Source organism: Phacochoerus africanus, chromosome 7 (genome assembly GCF_016906955.1).
Source record: "Phacochoerus africanus isolate WHEZ1 chromosome 7, ROS_Pafr_v1, whole genome shotgun sequence".
Taxonomy (NCBI): Eukaryota; Metazoa; Chordata; class Mammalia; order Artiodactyla; family Suidae; genus Phacochoerus; species Phacochoerus africanus.
In genome coordinates this window covers 5,925,727-5,945,238 of record NC_062550.1, presented here as the reverse complement: position 1 = coordinate 5,945,238, position 19,512 = coordinate 5,925,727, and the positions used below count along the sequence as shown (strand labels likewise).

The following is a 19,512-nucleotide window of genomic DNA, read 5'->3' as shown; positions in this document are numbered from 1 at the left end:
CTCACCCCCATCCCTGTTCTGATGGATTGTACGCTGCCCCCCTAAGAGCCTGCCCCTAGTACCTGAGGCCTTGGCACAGCCCAGATCCCCAGGTCACCCAGAGGCGGCCAGGCCAGGCCTGGGGGGGGGACGTGCCTGTGTTTAGGGGGGTCAGGACACGGGCTGGCGCTGTTCCTCCTCAGAAGAACCCAGTGTTTTAGCTTGAGCTGTGGCTGCATCAGAGCCCTGTCCTGGTCACTGGGCCAGAGCTTGCTTGCCCTCTGGGCATTACTGGGTAGCATGGAGGGATGAGATAGCCCCTCCCACCCCTCAGAGGGGACAGGAGCAGGCTGCTCAGGGCCCCGGGGACCCCGGAGGGTGGTGTGGATGCAGCAGTGATCCAGGGGGAGAAGGGGCAGCTTGGCCCAGGCTATGTGGGGAGGGGACAGAAAAGCAAAGAGGACTTGGCAGCCCAGCATGGCGCGGGGGGCGCAGGAGGGGCAGCAAAGGATGCCAGAGGGTCCTGGCTGGGGACGGGGAGGATGAGGTGTCACGCATACTCACGGGAAAAGTTACCACCTCCTGAGCACCTGTGGCCCTTCACCCCTTACTCTAAGCCTCCGACCGGGAGGCAGGCATCGCTCTTGCCTGGAGGAGACGAGGCCCAGAGGAGAGGGTTAAGGCTTCTGAGCTCACCCCGAGACCAGGACACGCCGGGGGCCAGTGAGTGGTCCCTTCAGGATTCCTTGCAGGAGCCCCGAGGATGACAGGGAGCTGAGAAAAGGGCTTCACTCAGACGGTATTTCACCTTGACTTTGGAGGGTTCCTCCGCAGCCCCCGGCTTTTGATCAGCTCGTGGAGGGAGTGAGGAGGGGTTCTCCCCTCGAGACTCCCGCAGATGTGGATTTGAACCACGGTACTGTCACGGGGCCTGGGGCACGTCACTGAACTTGAGTTTCCAGGCCTAGGGTGTCTTCTGCAAAATGGGGCGACTTGGGCTTCCCCCGTGGGCTGGCATCCCGGTGCAGGAGCTGGGCCAGTGCCAGGACTGGCTGGCCAGCAGGCCCCGGGAGCCGCTGTCACCCCTCCCTCACCCTGAGCCCGGGTCTCTCTGAGGGAGCCTGGGCTGGTGAGGCAGAACTGCTGTCTGCCTTGGGCCACGTGCAGCTGCGACGGGCTCCAGCTCCTCCTCAGAAGTGGGCAACAGGGGCCCCATCACCATCAGGCCGGGTGTGGGTGACAGGGCTCCGTCCTGGGCCCTCTGGGGGCTGGGCAAAGGAACACTGCCGAGGCCGCTGCCCGGGGAGCCTGACCGGGGCGGGGCGGGGGGCAGCCCTCAGCTCTCTTTTCTCGCTTTGCCCCAGCCTCCTTTTGGCTCAGGTCACCCCAGTGAGGGTGGTGGTGGGGGGTCCTTGGGGGATTTTATTTGGTGCCACGGACCAGCTGGGGCTCCTGGGTAAGACTGGCCCTTGCAGCCCGTGTCCACCTCTGTATAATGGACATGGGGACACCCAGCCCCCCGGGGCATGTTTGGAGACGGGGAGGTTCTTGGCAGATAGTGTAGGCTGAGAGGCCCGGTGCACAGCGGGCGCTCAGGAAGTGTTCGGGGGGCTCAGGTGGTGAGTGCCCCCTGGTCTGGGCCTGCTGTTCGGCCTGGGGGAGGGGGAAGGGGGGGCACCAGCCTGCTGCCCACACTGCAGCGGGTGTAGAGGAGAGAGGCACCCCGAGGGGTTCAGGTGCCTCAACCCCCAACCTCCAGCTTGGGAGGGCCAATGGGACAGAGACACGGCGCCTTGGGCGGTGGGCTTGTGCCTGGGATCTTGCCTGGCTCCAGAGGTGAACACCCGTGAAGACACGTCTAACAGGCGATGTGAGCGTGAGGCACACGCACGGCACGGACGGTCACACTCATGAGATCAACTGTTTATTGACGTTTTTTTCTAAAATACTCTACATTCTAAAGAAACTCCTACACTGCAAAGACTTGACAATTTTTTGGTAAATCTGTAGCAAAGGAATGAGGATTTCTGCTGGTAAGTTTTCATGACAGACACACACACATCCACTTTCCAAGTAAGACATCAAGCTCCCTGGAAACACTGAACAAAATGCATAGCTTGTGATGGCGGCAGCCATTTCTCAACGTCCGAGTTGAGAAAAATAAAGATTTTCCCCTCCCTCCCTGCCCTGTGATTACAGTGTAGCTTCCTGCTCCCTGATGGCTGCGGACACTCGGAGGAGACCCTTGCGCTGGGTGGTGAGACCCAGCTTTTGTCTGCTCGAGAGGGATACGGGCGACTGTGAGATCTGCAGCTGCTGCAAGGACACAGGAGCTTGTACAGTGTTTGCCGCGGAGAGGACTAAGGCGGTTATTGGAAGCTGGCCCCGCAGCTGGGCAGTGAGGACAGGTCTCCCCAGAGCAGGCTCCGCTTCCCCGAGGCCTGGAGCCCGAGCGCCTGGGCCTGAACGCACGGTCTTCAAGCAGTTTACAAATTAAACCCACTCTCAAAAGCTGTTAAATCTCATTAACACAGTAGACGAGCTCTTTAGATTCTCTGAATATCAAATAGTATGTACAGATATACACCAAGACACGACAGCCTGACACAAAGCATCTCAACTACAGATGCATTTGCTTGCAAAGTTAGTCTTATTTTTTATTTTTAACCTTTCAAGTCACTGATGAAATCGTTAATTTGTAAGAGTAAAGTATTAAGCACAAGTAAGAGTGAAAATAGTTTTTAAATACGGCGACTTTAGCGAGCACTACCTAAGTTACTTCCGGAAATGCCATTTGGACCCCCCACACGCGGAGAGCATCGCAACAGAAACCCAGCCATGTGTTCCGGCCTTCCCGCTGCACTCTGGCCTAAACATCGTCTGTCCGAGCGAGCTCCCAGCCCTTGCAGCTCGCCCCAGGCAGTGGCACGGCTGGTTGACAGTACAACATGGAAATAGAGCTGTTTCCTCAAGACTCGTGTACATCGATCTGTGCCATAATTTAAGGATAAATGAATGGAAGAACAGGTACATAAAAAACTATAACTGTACACAGCCTTTAAATTAAAAACCTCCAAGTCTTCATTCAGAAAACGGCATGTAAATTTGTTCATTTAAGTTGCAGGTGATGGGACTTGTCAGAAAAAGTAACTGGTGCAACCAGAATCAGTGTAGCCCGCCGCTGGCTGGGAAGAGAGGTGGAAGGACAAGGTCAAGAACATACAGATCCATGATAAGCCAGCACACGGCACGGGGGAGCGGGGGCAGGGGAGGGGCCCAGCCATGTCTGCTGTGCTGTCTTTCTTCCTGTGCTCAGATCTCTCCATCTGCACCGAGTCCCAGCTGAAAGGACCCGCTCGTCTGCCTTCAAGAGACACTATGGAGCCAAGAGCAATGGAACCATCATCTTTTGCAGGAAAAGGAGTGGATGCCCCCACGGCTGGCCGGAGGCGCCGCTGCCCGGGGCCTATGGCTAACAGAGCTCCTGGGACCTCCGCCTCCATCCCTCTGCCAGCCAGCCCACTGGCCTGTCACGGGATGGCCTCGACGTAATTCGCTGGGTACAGGCCAACCTGCCCGTTGTCCAAGCGCCCCTTGCACCAGCCCTGCTCATCCTCGTCCTCTATCTTGGTCAGCTCGTCCCCTGCAAGACAAAAAGGGAGTGGCCTTAGTGACCAGGGTCCAGAGGGCCACCCTCAAGTTTCAGCCCCCACCCTGGGCCCACAGAGTCTCCAAGGTGGGCGGGAGGGGCGGGCACTCTCCTGGGGCAACAGGGGCTGAGGGGCTGGTTCTTTCTCAAAGTTGCATGTGCAGCTGCGTGTTTAGCCACAGGGGCTCTTGAGAGATTGAAAGACCCCCATCTCTCCCACAGTGACCCTAAAGCCAGCCTCTCTCAGGTGCCAGTGGGGCTCCCACACTCCCACAGAAACCGCTGCTGGACTCGTGCGGCCTGACCGCGCCAGGAATCCCTCCTCGGGGTCCCCGTACTGCCGTCCTTCGTGCCCTGGGCCGGGCCCGCCCGACCTTGTCTCTCCTCCAGCACTCGCGGCCCTGGCCTCGGTGCCTTCGTTCAGTCTGGGTCTGGACGCAGGCTGCGGGAGAGGCGGGCCCGACCCTCGGTCCCAAGCACTGAGCTCAGGGCCTCCGTCTCCCGATTAGAGGAACCAGGCCTCCCGGCACACCGAGTGCCGGCGCGGTCTGGAGCCTCCCCATCGCTCTGTGTGCTCTCGCGGGTTGAGTTCTCTTTTGCTTATTGAAGCAGGATGACCCTGAGCAGCAGAGGCGACAGAGAGATGAGAGAGGGGCCGGTGGATCCCTGGTCCCTCAAGGAGGCGGGCCAGGGGACAAGGACCAAAAGTGCGACCCGGGCTGAGCTGGAGGACAGTGTAGGCCTGCGGTTCTCCTGTTCAGGGTGGACAGAGCAGCCCAGAGCCAGGGGACGGGAAGGAGCCGCTGGGTGCTCTGGCCGCGACCTCCCTGCGGAGACAGCTGTGGTAAACGGTGGAGACGAGCCGCCTGAGCTGTTGTCTTTATTGTTCAGTTTGCAGCTCTGTATTTCTTACTGGCATTTTGGTCCATTTTTCAGGCTTAACTGCTTTTTCTCCCTCAGGCAATTCTGACGTATGTCGCAACATTTCCCTGACTCTCTGTCTTGTGTAGCAGCAGTACTGATCCCGATGCCTGCAGGGCCAATACCCGGGGCTGCCGCTGCTCCTGCGCCAGGAGACCTGGCGAAGGCCCTGCCCGGGTTCTTCATCTGTGGGCCGGGGGCGCTGGGAGAACTAAGTGCCATACACGAAAGGGCCCTGGGACGCTGCCAGGCACGTAACGAGCACTTGGCAAGTTTGAGTGGTGTTATGCCTACGTGAGAGACGCCCAGCTGTGTCTCCCCTGCCCCCCACCCGTGGGTACCGGGCCCCTCTGTCAGCACCAAGGCTCGTGCAGCTCTGACTGGGCAACACCAGGAGCGGGTGCGGGGGCTGCAGTAACAGCCCATCCTCTCCCCCACCTGCCCCTAGCAGGCCGACAATGACAAGTGGCATTTCTCGCATCCGGCCCTCGCGTGGCGAGGCTCCCAGATGGTGGGGAGGTGACAGGTGCACCACGTGAAGACTGCACCGTCTCCAAAGGCCCAGAAGCAGAGAGCGGCCAGAGCAAAAGACAGAAGGAGGCCGCACATGGGCTGGGGTGCGGGGGAGGTCACATCGGGGGAAGAAAGCAACACAGAAAAGAGACCAAACCAGCAGGAACCTTCTGAGGCATAAAAATGAAAACTGGTGATTAGAAGCATTCATTTCAGTTTGCTTCTGATGACCCACTGAGAGCAGAAGTAAACGTTTTAAATCTGAAAACTGCTGACATCCTGCTGCACAGCACAGGGAACTGTGCCCAGTCGCCCGTGACGGAACATGACGGAGGATAATGTGAGAAAGAGAGTGTGTATAGATGGATGACTGGGTCACTTTGCTGTACAGCAGAAATCCACAGAACAAATCATACCATAATAAAACATTAAAAAAAGTAAAAAACTGCTGATAAACCCAACAGAAGATCTAGAAAGAATGAGAAATTAAAAAATCAATCAACAAACAAAGTAGGAGGGAAACAACCCCAACTAAAGATGCTGGAAAACTCAACAAAGGTGTTCAGAGCCACGTAAGAACTTTCTGCCACCAGCCAGAGGCGCCCGATGATGACCAAGCCTGGGGTGGAGGGTCTGGGGACAGCTGGCTGGCCTGAGTGTGGGGAGAAGGTGGCCTTCAGACACAGCCCCCAGCTGGGGTTGGGGGTGGGACGTGAGGGGTGGGTCCCAGAGACGGAGAGCGGAGGGCACACTTCAGCCCGTGCTGAAAACAAAGTAGGAGGGGTGGACGCTGGATCTGGGGTGACTCTGAGGAGGGCAGGGCAAGAAGGGAAGAACTTGGCTCCCCTTGGGCCCGCATGGCACCAGGCTGATCAAGCCTCTCTGGAAGGGCTCCATGAGAGTGCTTTTCAAACAGAGGGCTGCAACCACTCTGGGGAATAGCAACCAGCATTAAAAAAAAAAAAAAGAAAAGAAAATCCCCACACGCAGAGCTCACATAAATCCAGATCCAGACTATTCCGCAAACCCAGGGTTTCAGCTACCGGCAACACAGGTGTGTTGGTGGTAGGCGTGCACACCACGTGGCTGAGGGTGGAGTGTGGAAGGTGCTGCCCTGAGATGAGGCTCTGCAGACCAGGGCACACCACACACTTTTCCGGGGCTGGGTGGCCTGGCGTGCAGCACTTCCCGTGCGCGGCCCTCAGCCCTGCTGGGGCGGCGTCCTGGGCAAAGGCACGTGGGTGCCGCGCTGTCTGCTAAGCTGTGGGGCTGAACATCTGCTACTTTTGAAATGGGTGGGTTGGGGGGGAGCCACAAGCCACAAAAGCAGTGCGAACTGTAGCAGACCGAATACAAGCAGCCTCCCCTGCAGGGTGGAAGTCAGTGCCCCAGATGCCAGCTGGGGAGCCCACCCACCGGCCTTGAAGCTCAGCTCATCGTGCTCCTGCCCTTCGTAGTCGTAAAGGGCCCGGACCCGCACTTCTGTCCCCGAGGTGGCGTCCTCGTCAAACGGATTTGAGTCCCCATTGGCGTCGGTGGAGGAGAACGGGTTGTTGGACTCATCGTCTGACCAGTCCGTGGGGTAGCTCTGGGTCTTCTCGTAGCTGCTCACACTGCAAGAAAGGGTTGACACGCGGGCCCTGAGCACGGGGCCGGCAGAGGCCCTGCCTGGAGCCTCGGTCCCCGGCGGGGAGGCCGCGGGAGCCCGGGGCTGCGCTGGGACTCCTTCCGCAGCCGCTCTGCGTGGTCAGGCTCCCGGCCCGCAGGCCTGTCTTGCCGCGCAGGGCGGAGGAAAAGCAACCACAGACGGTTAACTGGCGCCCCCTCCCCGAGAGCTGGAGCAGGCGGGAGTCCAGCCGCGGGCAGCCGGGCCACCTCTGCAGGCCTCATGCATTGCTTTGCGTGCCGAGGGGGAGACCCTGGACAGAGAGAGGAGAGACAGAGGGCGAGCGAGGTGGGAACCAGAGGGAAACGGTCGTTCACCAACTTTTTGGCCTTAACGTCCTCCTTCTCACTGACGGTGCTCCCCGTGTCGTCCTCATCCTCGAAGGGGTTGTAGCTGGACAGTGACTGCGCTGACCGTGCGGGGTTGCCCGGGACACTAAGGTCACTACGGGGAGAGAGAGAGCTTTCAGGGGACCCCAGCTCAGCGGGCCCGTCCTGCAGCGCTCCCAGCTGCAGGATCACAGGGCCAGGGTCTGAAGGGATGAATCGGCTCCCCATCAAACGGGAGGAACATGTTGTCTGAGCAGAAGGACGGCTTTAGCAAAGCGCTCAGCACGACTGTTAAACACACTTACAGCGTCTAAGAGAGAACAAGATTCCCAAGGTTCCTCCTTGTGTCTACACCCAAGGAGCCCGGGGTGGGGACAGGTTACTGCTGGGCACCAGTGCTTCTGGGCCCGGGCTTCTGTCCATGGTTCTCCCCGCCTGGCCTCGTCCCTGCTGCCGAGAGCAGACCGGCAGGACGGCGGGGGGAGAGCGACAGCGGGGAGGCTCCTGGAGTGACCCAGACCCCCAGCACAGCGTGCCCTCTCCTTCTGACTACAGAAGCGGCCAGCAGCCTCCACCCTGCCTCTTCTGGGTCTGCAACTGCCCAAATCAGAACCAGAGCTTCTGAATAGCCCTTTCTAGGAAGAAAGAAGGAAGCCCTCCTATGTTCCAGAGAAAACCCATCTGCACAACTAATCAACTGCCCACTCTGTGCCAGGCCCAGAGGGACAAGGAAATTTGACCTCAGCCTGGCCTGAGGGCTGAGACCCACGGGCAGCGACATGCAGTGACTACAGGTGCTAAGGACATAAGACAGGCCCCCGAGAGCCTGGGGACCCCACTGTGGACCTCTGGGCTGATGGCCTGGAACACCAAGCACCGGGCAGGGCTCCCCGGGCCAGCACCACCTCCACCTCTGAGTCAAGGCAGCACGGAGCAGGCACACAAAGTGCTGGGTGCATGGCTGCGTCAGAGCGGGGAAGGGGAGGCGAGGCAATGCCTCAAATGCCACCAGAGTGACCCCAAGTGGCAGCAACTGCCTCATGGGTTTCAGGCCTAGCAAGGGGCCCTGGGCCTAAGCTGCTTGCTGCCCCCACCATCTGGGCCACGTATCTGAGGCCACCAGGCCCTCCTCGCTCCTCCTTTCTCCAGCTGCTTTCTGACAGGAGGTTGGGGCTGGGCAGCCGAGCTGGTGACCTCCCCACCCCCGCCCTTGGTCACACAGGTGCTGGCCTGACTCCCGGCACGGTGCCCACCGCTCTAGTCACTTAACCAAGCCCACCTGCCCAGCCAGTGGCACAGCAGCCGAATGACAACCAGCCATGTCAGCAGCCCAGGGCTACAGAAAGGCTTCCAGAACGTGTCCTGACCGCTGACCCTTCCCAGGAAGCCGCAAGCCTGAGATGTGTTATCCTGCCATGTGGCAGGAGGCAGCCTCAGCTCTGCAGAGAGCAACCGCGCTTCACTGCTGGACCTCTGAGGCCGCCTCTAGCACACGCTCCCCACGGGGCTCTAATGACCTCAGTGCCACCTCTTCGATCCAAGCTCAGTTTTAGCCAAGAGTGGGTCAGAAGTAACCAGCGTTCTCAGCCAGGAGCTAATCTGGAAGAGGGGACACTTGCCCCCCGCCCCGAATCCACACCAGCGGAAGTAAGCACAGACCTGGCCAGGACACCTGAAACCACCCGAAGGACACCACCCAGAGTGACCTCCCCTGGCCGCGTGCATCACTGGGGACATGCAGGGACCACACCTGACGTCAGATCCTCCCCTCGTTCAGGGCCTAAAGCACGTTTGTGGCAAAGGCTCCCTCTCTGGATCTGTCTGCAGTTCTGGCACCAGGTGGACTGATCGTTCTCCCCAGAGACGCCCCTGGGCCACTGCCCAGCAGGGCTCGGGCACCCAGGCTGTGTGGGAAGATGCCCTGGGGTTCCCTGCAAGGCCCCAGGGAGGAGTCTCCTGGTGTCCCAGGTGGGGCACCCCGGCTCTGCAGAGGACGTAGGCTGCCCCACTGCCCACCTGCTGGGCTTGTTCTGCAGAGCCTGGTCGCCCGTCTGGTTGATGCCGGTCAGCGTGACACCATCGGCGGTCTTCTTCTTCTCTCTCCGGCTGAGAGTTCGGTTAAGGTCTGCGGACCACTCCTGGCAATGGTACCAAGGGACAGAAAGCAGGAAGTTCATTTGTTTGCAGCCGCCTCCGTCTAAAACCCCATCCAGGGAGCCGGTGGTCCATCCTGCACAGTTAGTGACCACTAGCCTCGCTGCCTCTGCTCCCCGTTATTTCCCGCAGACCTCAGGCTCCTGACACCCACGACTGACCCCTCCTCATTGTGCAAGGAGGGGACTCCTGAGGGGGCCTGGAGGTTGGCACCAGGGACGGATGATGACGAGAACACCTGGACCAACAGGCAGAGCTCCTGCGTGCCAGGCCCGGGGAGCCTCTCCATCCCGCCCCTGCCCCCAGGGCACTCAGCCTCCGGCCCCTCAGGCCAGCAGGCCGTGGCCCCACCAGGTCTCCTCGAGGGTTTCAAGCCTAGCCTCTGAGGGCTTGGCTTTCAGGGCTCAGGACCCTCCCGTCCAGGCCCTGAGCTGTGCGCTCCCTAGCAGGGTGATGGAGCTGGGTGCGGGGCCTGAGCCAGCCTGCAGTGTGGGAACCAGGCCCTGGGTGCAACCAAAGTCAGGGGCCGGCGTTGCTGCTGGGGCGACAGCTCAGTTCCGAGGAGCAGCGCTGCTCTGGCCCCCGGCTGCCCAGGAACGCCCTCCTGCAAAGCCAGGGCTCACCACTTTGCAGCGCGTGAGCAGGCTCCTATCCACTGCACTGAAAGCACGGGACCCCTGGGAGGGCCTTCGTTTCCAGGAGAGCCCTTGTGGGCACACATTTAACGACTCCTCTCCCAGCCCAGGTGCCCCTTCCATCCGTTCCCATCAACTTGAACAGGATTTACATTTGGGGCGATGGAGCCCACAGCTCTGCTCACATGTAGTTAAGGAATTTCAAAGCTCGAAGCCACCTTAGAAATATCAGGTCTAACCTACCAATGTGTCAGATGAGGAAACTGAAAGGAAGAATGACTTGTCCACCCAGAGCTGTGGCAGACTGGGCCCCTGACTCCAGACTTAGGTCACCTACTTGCTAATTATTTTCTTAACTGAAATAAGTTTACTGTGCACTCAGTTGGAACTTCAGAGTCCCCACGGTGACCTTCTGAGTATAAGTGTGCCCTGACAGGATGGCTCGAAAGGGTGGATGTGGCCCACACAGGGCTGGCTGTGAAGGGACCATTAACTTGGACAAAAAGCCAGCTGGGCTACACTGCAGCCACAGTTCTTTAACCAGCAAATGCTGCCAGAGCCAGGCTGGGGACACCACACAATGAGCCACATGGGCTGAACACACAATGCAGGAGGCTGGGAATTCAATAAGTTAGCCATAAAATAGGAACTTACTTCGTCCTTGCGGCATGGAAAATAAAAACAAGTGATTTCATTAGAGAAAGTCGTGCATGACCCTGTCGGAACTGCATGCATGGGTTCCTGGCCTGTGGGACCCACAGAGAGAAAGGCCACCATGGGCTCTGGCCAGGTACCCACCCCAGTGAGACTGCCCGCCAAGTCCTCCCTTCCAGACCACCTGCTCTCCAAGTAGGGACGAACAACCCTAAGTGACCAGGGGGGCGGCCAGCGGTCCAGAGCACAGGGTTCCCTGAGCTGCTCCTGAGAGCAGCAGACAGCCCCGCAGGCCGGGGGATTGGCTGCGCACACGGGATGCATCACCGGCTCGCTTCCACCCCGCGTGCTGTCACCGGGGGAGGAGAGGCCGAGCCGTGTGCTTTCTCCCATAGGTCCACTTCCACCTGCTACGGCCCGGGCCTCTGCTTTGGCCCAGGGCCTCCAGGAAGGGGCACAGCCTGCTTGTGGCCCCTGTTGGAAGCAGATGTCCTAAAGACGGTGCAGGGGGTGGGGTGGGGAGGGGGCGGTGCTCAGGTGCAGGGACCCCATCATTTGGAGAAGCTTTCTTGAGAAACTCCAGACAGGAGAGGCAGAGGTATGAGGAGTGACAAAACTACAGGCTAAGATGGGGCCAAGCAGGCTTCTGTGCGGCGGGCCTGGGGCAATACCCAGTATGTACCAAGTCACTGAGTCCCCCAGCCACCAAGATGGTGCTCTGGTTGTCCCTGTTTCACACACGGGAAAACCGAGTCTCACAAAAGGTCAAGGACTTGCTGAGCATCCCACAGCTGCTAAGTGGTGAAGTGGGGCCTAAGTGCAGCCTGGGCCCTGGCTGAGCCAGGGGAGGCCACGTGGTCTGAGCCCAAGGCAGAGGGGGTGGCCTCGGGCACCTCCTTGGGGGAGGCAGCAGCTTTGGCCCTATGGGGCCCTCCCGGCCCCTGCTTCACCGCAAGGCAGGCAGAGTCCATCCCCTCAGAGGACTTGTGGCAGGACTTGTGGCCACTGCCTTCTCTGCTACTGTCAGGAGGCCGGGTGGGACCTGGGGACCCAATTCTAGGGCTGGGAGCATCTTGAGATTCCCCAGGCCCTTGAATTTTCCTTGTAGAGATATTTGATGGCCCACACCCATGACAAGGGGAAAAGAGGAAAGTTAATTTTGCACCGAAGTTGGCTGAATTTATACAAGCAAATAAGGAAAGGACCCTCGTGTGAAGGGTAAGAACAGCTACACGCGGCGGCCATGCTCCCCTTCCATCGTGGGCACTGCGGCCACTCCTTTCCTGGCCACCCTGCAGGGCTCAGCAGGGAACCAGGGGTCCTGCATGTCCTGCAGCTCCCAGGACTCACTGCGAGGGAGCACCGTGGTCAACACGTGACTGCCGGCCTTCTCAGTGGCAACAGACACAACTGCACTTTCACCAGAGATTCAGGAGGCTCTCTGGTGGCGCCCCAAAAGCCCCCAGAACATTAAACATCCTCTTGGTTTCTGGGGGCAGCCGTGTGGAAAGGCTGCCTCTAAACAGGGCACAGGCCGGCGCTGAGTCAGCAGGAGAAAGATGGCGTGTAGCTCAACCCTGTGGGCCAAGGCCCTGCCCAGGCCAACAGGCCACAGGGGCAGCCTCCTCTTACCTCAAACTGCGGCCAGTTCATGGACATGCCTGGCCCATGGTTGGCTCTGAACCACCTCAGGTCCTCCACCGCGTCGGCAGCTTTGATGCTCTGCTCCAGGTCATGGTAAATGTTTTTGTAGCTAAATCAGAGAGATAAGCATGATTCTTCTGGAAGGAAGGGAAAGCCACCCTTCAGTCTTGCCCAGGGCCTGCCCACAGCTGACACCACCATCTGCGGCTGCGCTAGAGTCAACCTCACAGTGCAGATCGGTCACCTGCCCTGGCTCAGCTGGCTGATCATCTGTCACGCACAGATGGGACAAACAACCTTGGCGTGGAAGAGCTACAGCTTCAGCTTTTGACAAATCAGCTTTAAATCAAACGAGGTGGCACCAACCTGGCTTTGCTCTGTGTCAGATAATACAAAAGGCGCATGTGGGCCACCAACCTGCATGGTCCCTTTCAATCAGGTCCAGGACTGAGTGTCAGGAAAGCTCCCCTCATCCCTTCAAAAAACCTGGAAGGTTTACACTCAGGTGCGAAGACCGTAAAGGAAGCTTGGTCAGTGCTGGCTGGCTGCAGACCCCACCGGCCACCAGGGGGCGCTCCTGTCCAGCTGCCAGCGCAGCCGCCTTCCTGGGAAGCCCACCAGGTCAGGCAGGTGTATATACCACGGGGACCTGGGGTTTTCACTACTAGTTTGTGCGTCTGACAAGGCATTTACCCTCTCGGGCCTTGATGTCCTCCTCTGCCAAGGGGGCATAACGCCACCTGTTCTGGGTTGAACTGTGTTCTCCAAAGTGATCTGCTGAAGCCCTAACCCCCAGGACCTCAGAATGTGACCTTATTTGGAAATAGGGTCTTTTTTTTTTTTTTTTGGTCTTTTTGCCTTTTCTAGGGCCACTCCAACGGCATATGGAGGTTCCCAGGCTAGGGGTCTAAGTGGAGCTATAGCCGCCAGCCTACACCAGAGCCACAGCAACGCAGGATCCGAGCCGCATCTGCAACCTACACCACAGCTCACGGCAACGCCGGATCCTTAACCCACTGAGCAAGGCCAGGGATGGAACCCGCAACCTCATGGTTCCTAGTCGGATTCGTTAACCACTGCGCCACGACAGGAACTCCTGGAAATAGGGTCTTTACAGAGGTCGTCTCTAAATCAAAGACCATCTTTTTATAAAAAGGGGGGAAACGTGGGCACAGAGACAGAGGAAAGACCATCACAGGACTGGCGTGATGTGTCTACAGGTCAAGGCCGAGGAGACTGACACCAAGCAAAAGCTCCTCCCCTAGAGCAGAGCCATCAGAGGAGCGAGGCCCAACTCCTGGGTTTCAGAATCGCAAGAGACTAGAGATAGTTGTTTTAGGCTGCCTGGGTATGGGTGTTTTGTTTCGGCAGCCCGAGGGTCCATCGACTCCACAGGGCAGCGTGGGAAACTAAGCGAGGCCAGGCCCGTCCACCAAGGAAGGCACGCACATGACAGGAGAGACGCCGCGCACAAGAGACCTGGCAGCCCCGCCCCCGCCAGCAGTGCAGGCCCGGGCCAGGGACTTACCTGGGCCTGGCCTCAGGTGCCTGCCAGTGAGAGGGGGTTATGCCGCCTGCTTTACACATACTCAGCAAGATTATTAATTGCTAACAGTGTAGCTATACAGTAATTGTCACTTTCCATTTTTTTTTTAATACTAGAAAGAGACAAACGGCACGTAATTTCCTATGAATGACAAGCTTGGACTTGTGAGTCATTTCTAAGTGGCTCTGGCCATAGGAACGACAGGAGTCCAGGTCCAGGGTCAGCCTGGACCTCTGCCCTGACAAAGGTGTCATGAGGCCAAAGGTGAGGAAGTGTGGACGAAGTACCCCCCACAGCCTCCGAGTCTCCAGTTAGGACTGAATTTCCCAGGGTCTGCGCTGCCCCAGACCCAGACCGACCGGGAAGTCAGGGAACAAGCTGGCAGCCAGCGGCTCTGGATGGAAAAGACCACCTAAACGTCCTCGAGGTCAGGCCAGTGCCCGGGACCATGGGACCTGCTCTTGGGTCAAGTTCGCACATGCGGCCATGGCAGCCCCCTCTTCCTGCCCGGACACAGAGAACTGCGCCCGGAGCTGGCAGCGCGTGGCAGGAGGCCCCCGACTTGGGCCGGCAAGCAGCTACTCTAGGCAGCAGGACACCGCACGGCCTCGGACAGGCGCGCCGAAGGGCCCTCCCTGGACAGGAGAACTCCACAGCTTCTGAAAGCCCTGCCATCCCAAGTCTAGCAACTGCCCACTGACTTCACCGTGATGTGCCTGTCCCCTAAAGGACACTTACGCGGCCACATTTGACAGGTCTAGGTGCTTCTGAACCTCCAGCAGGACTTCCCGGAAGAAGTGCAGGCGCTTCTCCTCGAACTGCTGGCACTGCTCAAACACCTGCTCCATGCTCTCCATGTACTGCGGTGTGCCCTGGCTCAGCTCCTTCAGAGACTTCTCGTACTTCTCTTTGGTCTACGAGGAAGCCCAGGGACAGAACATGAAGGCGGATTCCCACGCGGCCCGGTCCCCCTGACTGAGCGAGCAAGCCTGGCTCTGCACCGCCGTGCCCCTCACCCACCCTTGGCTCTCTCCACCACTTGCGAATCCATCAGCATCCAGACTGCTTCTCGGGTGACAATACAAAGAAGCCTGCCACTTTGGGTGACCCCACATCCAAGAAACACCCCATCTATTTCCTTTGTACCCCTAAGTTCCTGCCCAGAGGCCCACCTCACACCCCACCTGTGCTCCTGAAGGGCCTGTGGAAATCCTTGGGAAACAGCCCCCCACCCCTGCCCCCAGGCCTGCCAGGCTCATCCTGGATGCCCTCTGCACCACCGACAGCATCCCTGGGCCAAGCTTCTCAGCATGCCCTCCAGACTCCAAAACCCCAAAAGCACAAGCTCCAGAGTCCAACAGCATTCAGGTTCAAGTCCCAGCCCCTCCACTCCTGAAATGCAAATCTCACTCCTGGCACCTGTCAGGCCTCTCAGCTGGAGTAAGATGCAAACAGGTAGCCTCTGGGGCAGGGGTGGTCACTTGGAGCCCAGTGTGTGTGGCCTCAAGCACCACTGCCACACTGTCCCCTGTCCGTGTTACACATCGGTGTCCTTTCTCCCATGGGCAATGGCTGTGCTGGGTCAACCCTGGACCTCAGATCTCGCCTGTAGTAGCAGTGGCTCAAAAGTTACCTTAGATGCAAGATCACAGGGCTCTGGTCACCAGACAGACCTGCACCAAGCCTGTGCCTCCCGTTCTTGCGTAGCCTCACTTTCCTTCTCAGAAAACGGCTGCACCAAGGCCCTGCAAAAGTCCCAGCCCCTTCCCTCCAGCCCACCACACCCCCGACAGAGCGGCTCTTCCCCAGATGGCCTTGGAAAGAAAACATTCAAATAGGTGTGGCCTATTTTCGAGGCTGCCAAGGGACAATGTGACAAGACTGTAGCCTAAGAGTCATGGCTGAAGTTGGCACAGTGACGTCACAAGGACGTGCCTGGGGTCAGTAACCCCACACAGCCTTCCCTGCCCCCTCCTCCTGGCAGCGCTGGGCCAACTGGTGGCCACGTGGGCTTGATAGTTGATGGGACCATCAGAGTGATAGTGGTCTCTTTAGGTAAAGTGAGGGACAGCAGGGCTGGGGCGGCCCATTTATCACAAGCCCTTCCCTCTAGCAAGACCCTGAAAAGGGAAGTGATTGTGGGCGGGTGGGCTGGCCACCGAGGATGGGGGAGTCTTCTGAGGAAGGAAGCGCCTTCCCTGAGCTGCTGCAGGACCTCCTGCCTTCAAGACCACGCCCAGGCCTCGGGCCCAGCCCCTGCCCCATTAGAGCAGCTTCTCTGCCCCACTCAGGATTCCAGGTCTACTCGGCACTTCTCTGCTCCCATGGCCCTTCTCTCCCTCGTGCTCCGGAAGACTCCCCTTTATGCTCTGAAGAGACCCCTCTTCTTGAAGCCTTCCCCAAGCCGCCACTGCTGCCCTCACCCCTCTCCTAGTACAAGTGCTTCCTTGTTTGCTTGTAAGCCTCCTGCTTCGCCTGGGCTTGGGTCCTGTGTGAGCCCAGAAAAAGGCCAGCCCTGACAGAGCCTGGGCCTCCCCAGCAGGGACAGAGCTCCACTGCCGCTCCGGTTGCTCATCACCACCAAGTGCCAGCCTACACGCTCCAGGCCTGGGCAGGAGCATGGCTCAGAGGCCCCCAAGACGCGCCACCATGGGTCCGAACACCAGTGGTTCCATCAGAGAGACACCGAGCAACCACTTCTTGGGACCCCTTCACACACAGTGGCCGCCCCGGAGCCCTCGTGGGAGGGGGCAGGCTGCTCCACCCGCCCTGCGCCCACGAGCAGCCCTGCCCCACGCAGGCCACTAGAGAGCGAGGTCACTGTCCTTGGGGAATTGCAAACACCAAGCACATATAAAGTTCCCAATAAAGATTCACAGGGCGAAGTGAGTCACCCTCACATGGACCCTGATATTTAGCAATGGACGTGAGAGGTTCCTTTCTGAAGGACACTGCAAGACGGGGGCACCGCCTGGCCAGGGGCAGACAGAAGGATGTGTGCAGCCAGGGAGCGCTGGTTTAAGGAACTGCTTCAAGAAGGGGGGTGGCAGGAACTGCCCTCTTCTCCAGGCCAGCTCGCGGCCTACAAGGACCACTGTTCCCCAAGGTCACTGAGGCAGGGAGGGAGCCAGGACAGAGCCCTCGACCAAGTGCCCAGGTCATCCTGACAGGTGCCTTAGTCTGACCTCAGTTCCTGGGTTTGTTCTGCCAGCACATCAGTTTGGTGGGGGTCTGTGCTGGGTGATTGCAAAACAGGAAAGGCATGCACCTCTCTCTCTCCCTTTCTCCCCCTCCCTCCCTCTCTCCCCCTCCCTCCCTCCCTCCCTCTCTCCCTCTCCCACACACACACGCACACACAGAGGCACCTTCCTGGGCACCCAGGTCCCTGGGTACATGTCAAAGGCAGCCCCTAGAGTCCCCGCAGGCCTGTGTTCCTTGAGCACAGGGGCCCTCCCTATTCAGCAGGTAGCCCCAGGTTCCTCACCTGGTCCCACGGTGGGGGGAGGCACCTGGGCTGCCTGTGGGGGCTGCTCCCGAGGGAGCCTGACGTGGCTCTGAGCCATGAGGCGCCCTCCTCCACCCTCTCTTATTACGTGAAGACGCAGCCTTGAGGAGCAGCCAAGAGGGCACGGGCCTTCCCACCCGCACATCATTAGGTGGCTTGGGATTGAAACTCTTGGACAGTCACTTTCTCAGCCACAGAAGGGAGGTGCCAGGTGCCAGCATCTAATTCCCTGGGGCTCAGAAATGCTCATCTGAGGCCTGAAAGGCTGGGCAGGTAGTAACACATCAACCGGGGCTCCCACGCCCCGCTTCTGGCATCACGACCTACTCCTGCAGCATGTCTCCTTTCTAATTTCATCTCCTCTCCAAACCCAGGCTGGGACTCTCCTCTGCGAAGCCTGTAGCAGGGCAGGTCCTTGACTGGGGCAGCCTCCAGCCACCCAGCCCTTAGAACAGAGCAAAGGAGTGGGTGGGGCGGGGGGTCAAGCCGGGAGCTGAGCACACAGGCCAGACCCTTGCCCATGTCGGCCCTCACTTCCTGGGGACATTCAAATTACAAGATGCTGTCTGTGTTTCAATCCTGGGACTCAGCCTTGCAGGCAGAATCCCTACCCCGCACCTGTGGAGCCCCGACAGTTCTTCTCACTGATCCAGAGAAGAAACAGCAGGGCTCCAGGATGCTGTGCTGGCTCTTCGTGGCCGAAGGCCCTGCCCCCACTGCCCGAGCTCCCACAGCCTCTGCCCACGCCTCTCTGGGGCCTTCAGTGCTCCGCTGCCCTCAAGCTCCCTGCAGTCACAGGGCACAGCTGCTCAGCGCACTCTCCCAGCCTCCACCCCTCCATGGAGGCTCCCTTTTAAACCATCTGGTCCTCCACGCCCCTGCCGTCCTATCCCGGGCTCTTGAACCTTCTTCCAGTGGCTCCCTGGCAGCAGTGGCCCACGCTCCTTACTCTGCCTGCTTTCAAGGCCACTGGCAAAGTGGTGCTCACAACCCTCTGGACCAGCGCACACCTCAGCTCCCCACTGTTGACAGTCACAGCTCCGTGTCCTGTGCCAGCTCTCCCTGCCTGCCCCTGCCTGCCCAGCACCCTGAGGCAGGCACAAATAGCTGTGTAGGGTGAGCCGTGACCCGGAGGCCAGGAAGGTGTTTTGTTGGTGCCGCCATCCATCCCCCATCCGACCAAGCGGCGACAAAGGCTGGCCGTGTGCCAGGCAGGTGAACGGGTGAGGGGTGGGCTCTCAACGAGTAACAAGTGCACGATTCACCTTAAGGACGTCTTGCTTGCATTTTTCTACTTTGTCTTGCAATTTCTTCAGCTGTTCGGGGTTGAGGGATGGATCCGCTTTGCTATTGGTTTCTCGCGATATTGCCAGCTTCTCCTCTTTGCACGCTGCGTGGTAGGCTTTCTTGGCTGCTTCTACCTACGGGGAGAATGAGTTCCTGCACGTCACGCTTCAAGTTCAAAATCTTCGCTAGAGGCTGCACAGGCTGGGAAGTGCTTGTGCCATCAAGAGGAGAGGGAAGAGCAGGTACAAAGCGGTGTGTGTGGTACAATTACAACCAGTTAAAACAGAGAAGTTCATTTGGCAAGTGTTGACAGAGTGCCCGCTTCGCTGTCAGGCTCTGTCTGGGCACCAGGGATACGGCGCCAGACAAAGAACCTGGGCTCTCGCAGAGCTTACGGTCTAGCACTACAAGACTAGTTAGTACAGAGCAAACGAGAAGGTGCTAAGTGCCCAGGAGGAGGCTGCAGCAGGGAGAGAGGGAGGTGCCCTGGGGAGGGTGGGGGCTGGGGGAGTCTCATGAAGAAAGACCGGACATGGAGCAAGACTGGGATAGAAAGAGCCTGCCGCACAGCTGGAAACCTAACACGAGGGGAGGGGAACGCTGGGAGGCAGGGTTACAGGCCATGTTCCATGTGTCTGCTTTGTTTTTGTTTTTGTGTTCTTGGCCACAACCCAGCATATGGAAGTTCCCAGGCCAGGGAGTGAATTGGAGTCACAGCTGTGACCTGAGCCGCTGGAGTCAGAGTCTTAACCTCCTGTGACACAGCAAGAATGCTTCCATGTTTTTTAATGACTAGTTCACACACACACACACACACACACACACACGTACACACATATATGTAATTTAATAGACGCTTCTTACTTGAGCCAAAGTCACAGATTTCATTCTAAAGAAAGATGAATCTGTAGCCACGGCCTCATGAGGGGGACAGTGTCATTGTGAACAAGACCAGAGAGAAGAAGGAAGAGAAAGGAGAAGTGGCAAACACCAAGACACAGAGAAAGGAAGGAAAGCCTCCTTACAACCT

The 19,512-nt window shown here is 58.8% G+C and overlaps 1 protein-coding gene across 5 annotated transcripts in view; it reads right to left on the bottom strand.

The window, feature by feature from the left end:
* Positions 1-1,890: 1,890 nt before the first annotated feature.
* Positions 1,891-19,512, bottom strand: part of PACSIN2 (protein kinase C and casein kinase substrate in neurons 2) — a 132,038-nt gene continuing 114,416 nt past the window's right edge. For 4 of the 5 annotated variants that reach the window (XM_047786063.1, XM_047786064.1, XM_047786066.1 and 1 more), the window contains 7 exons: positions 18,461-18,616; positions 14,429-14,604; positions 12,133-12,253; positions 9,074-9,195; positions 7,050-7,172; positions 6,479-6,675; positions 1,891-3,622 (listed from right to left, as the gene is read on the bottom strand). In XM_047786063.1, coding sequence (XP_047642019.1) covers positions 3,510-3,622; positions 6,479-6,675; positions 7,050-7,172; positions 9,074-9,195; positions 12,133-12,253; positions 14,429-14,604; positions 18,461-18,616 — 1,008 coding nt within the window. In that variant the 3' untranslated portion in view covers positions 1,891-3,509. The remainder of the gene's footprint in view (positions 3,623-6,478; positions 6,676-7,049; positions 7,173-9,073; positions 9,196-12,132; positions 12,254-14,428; positions 14,605-18,460; positions 18,617-19,512) is intronic. The other variant, XM_047786067.1, reaches the window with a different exon arrangement.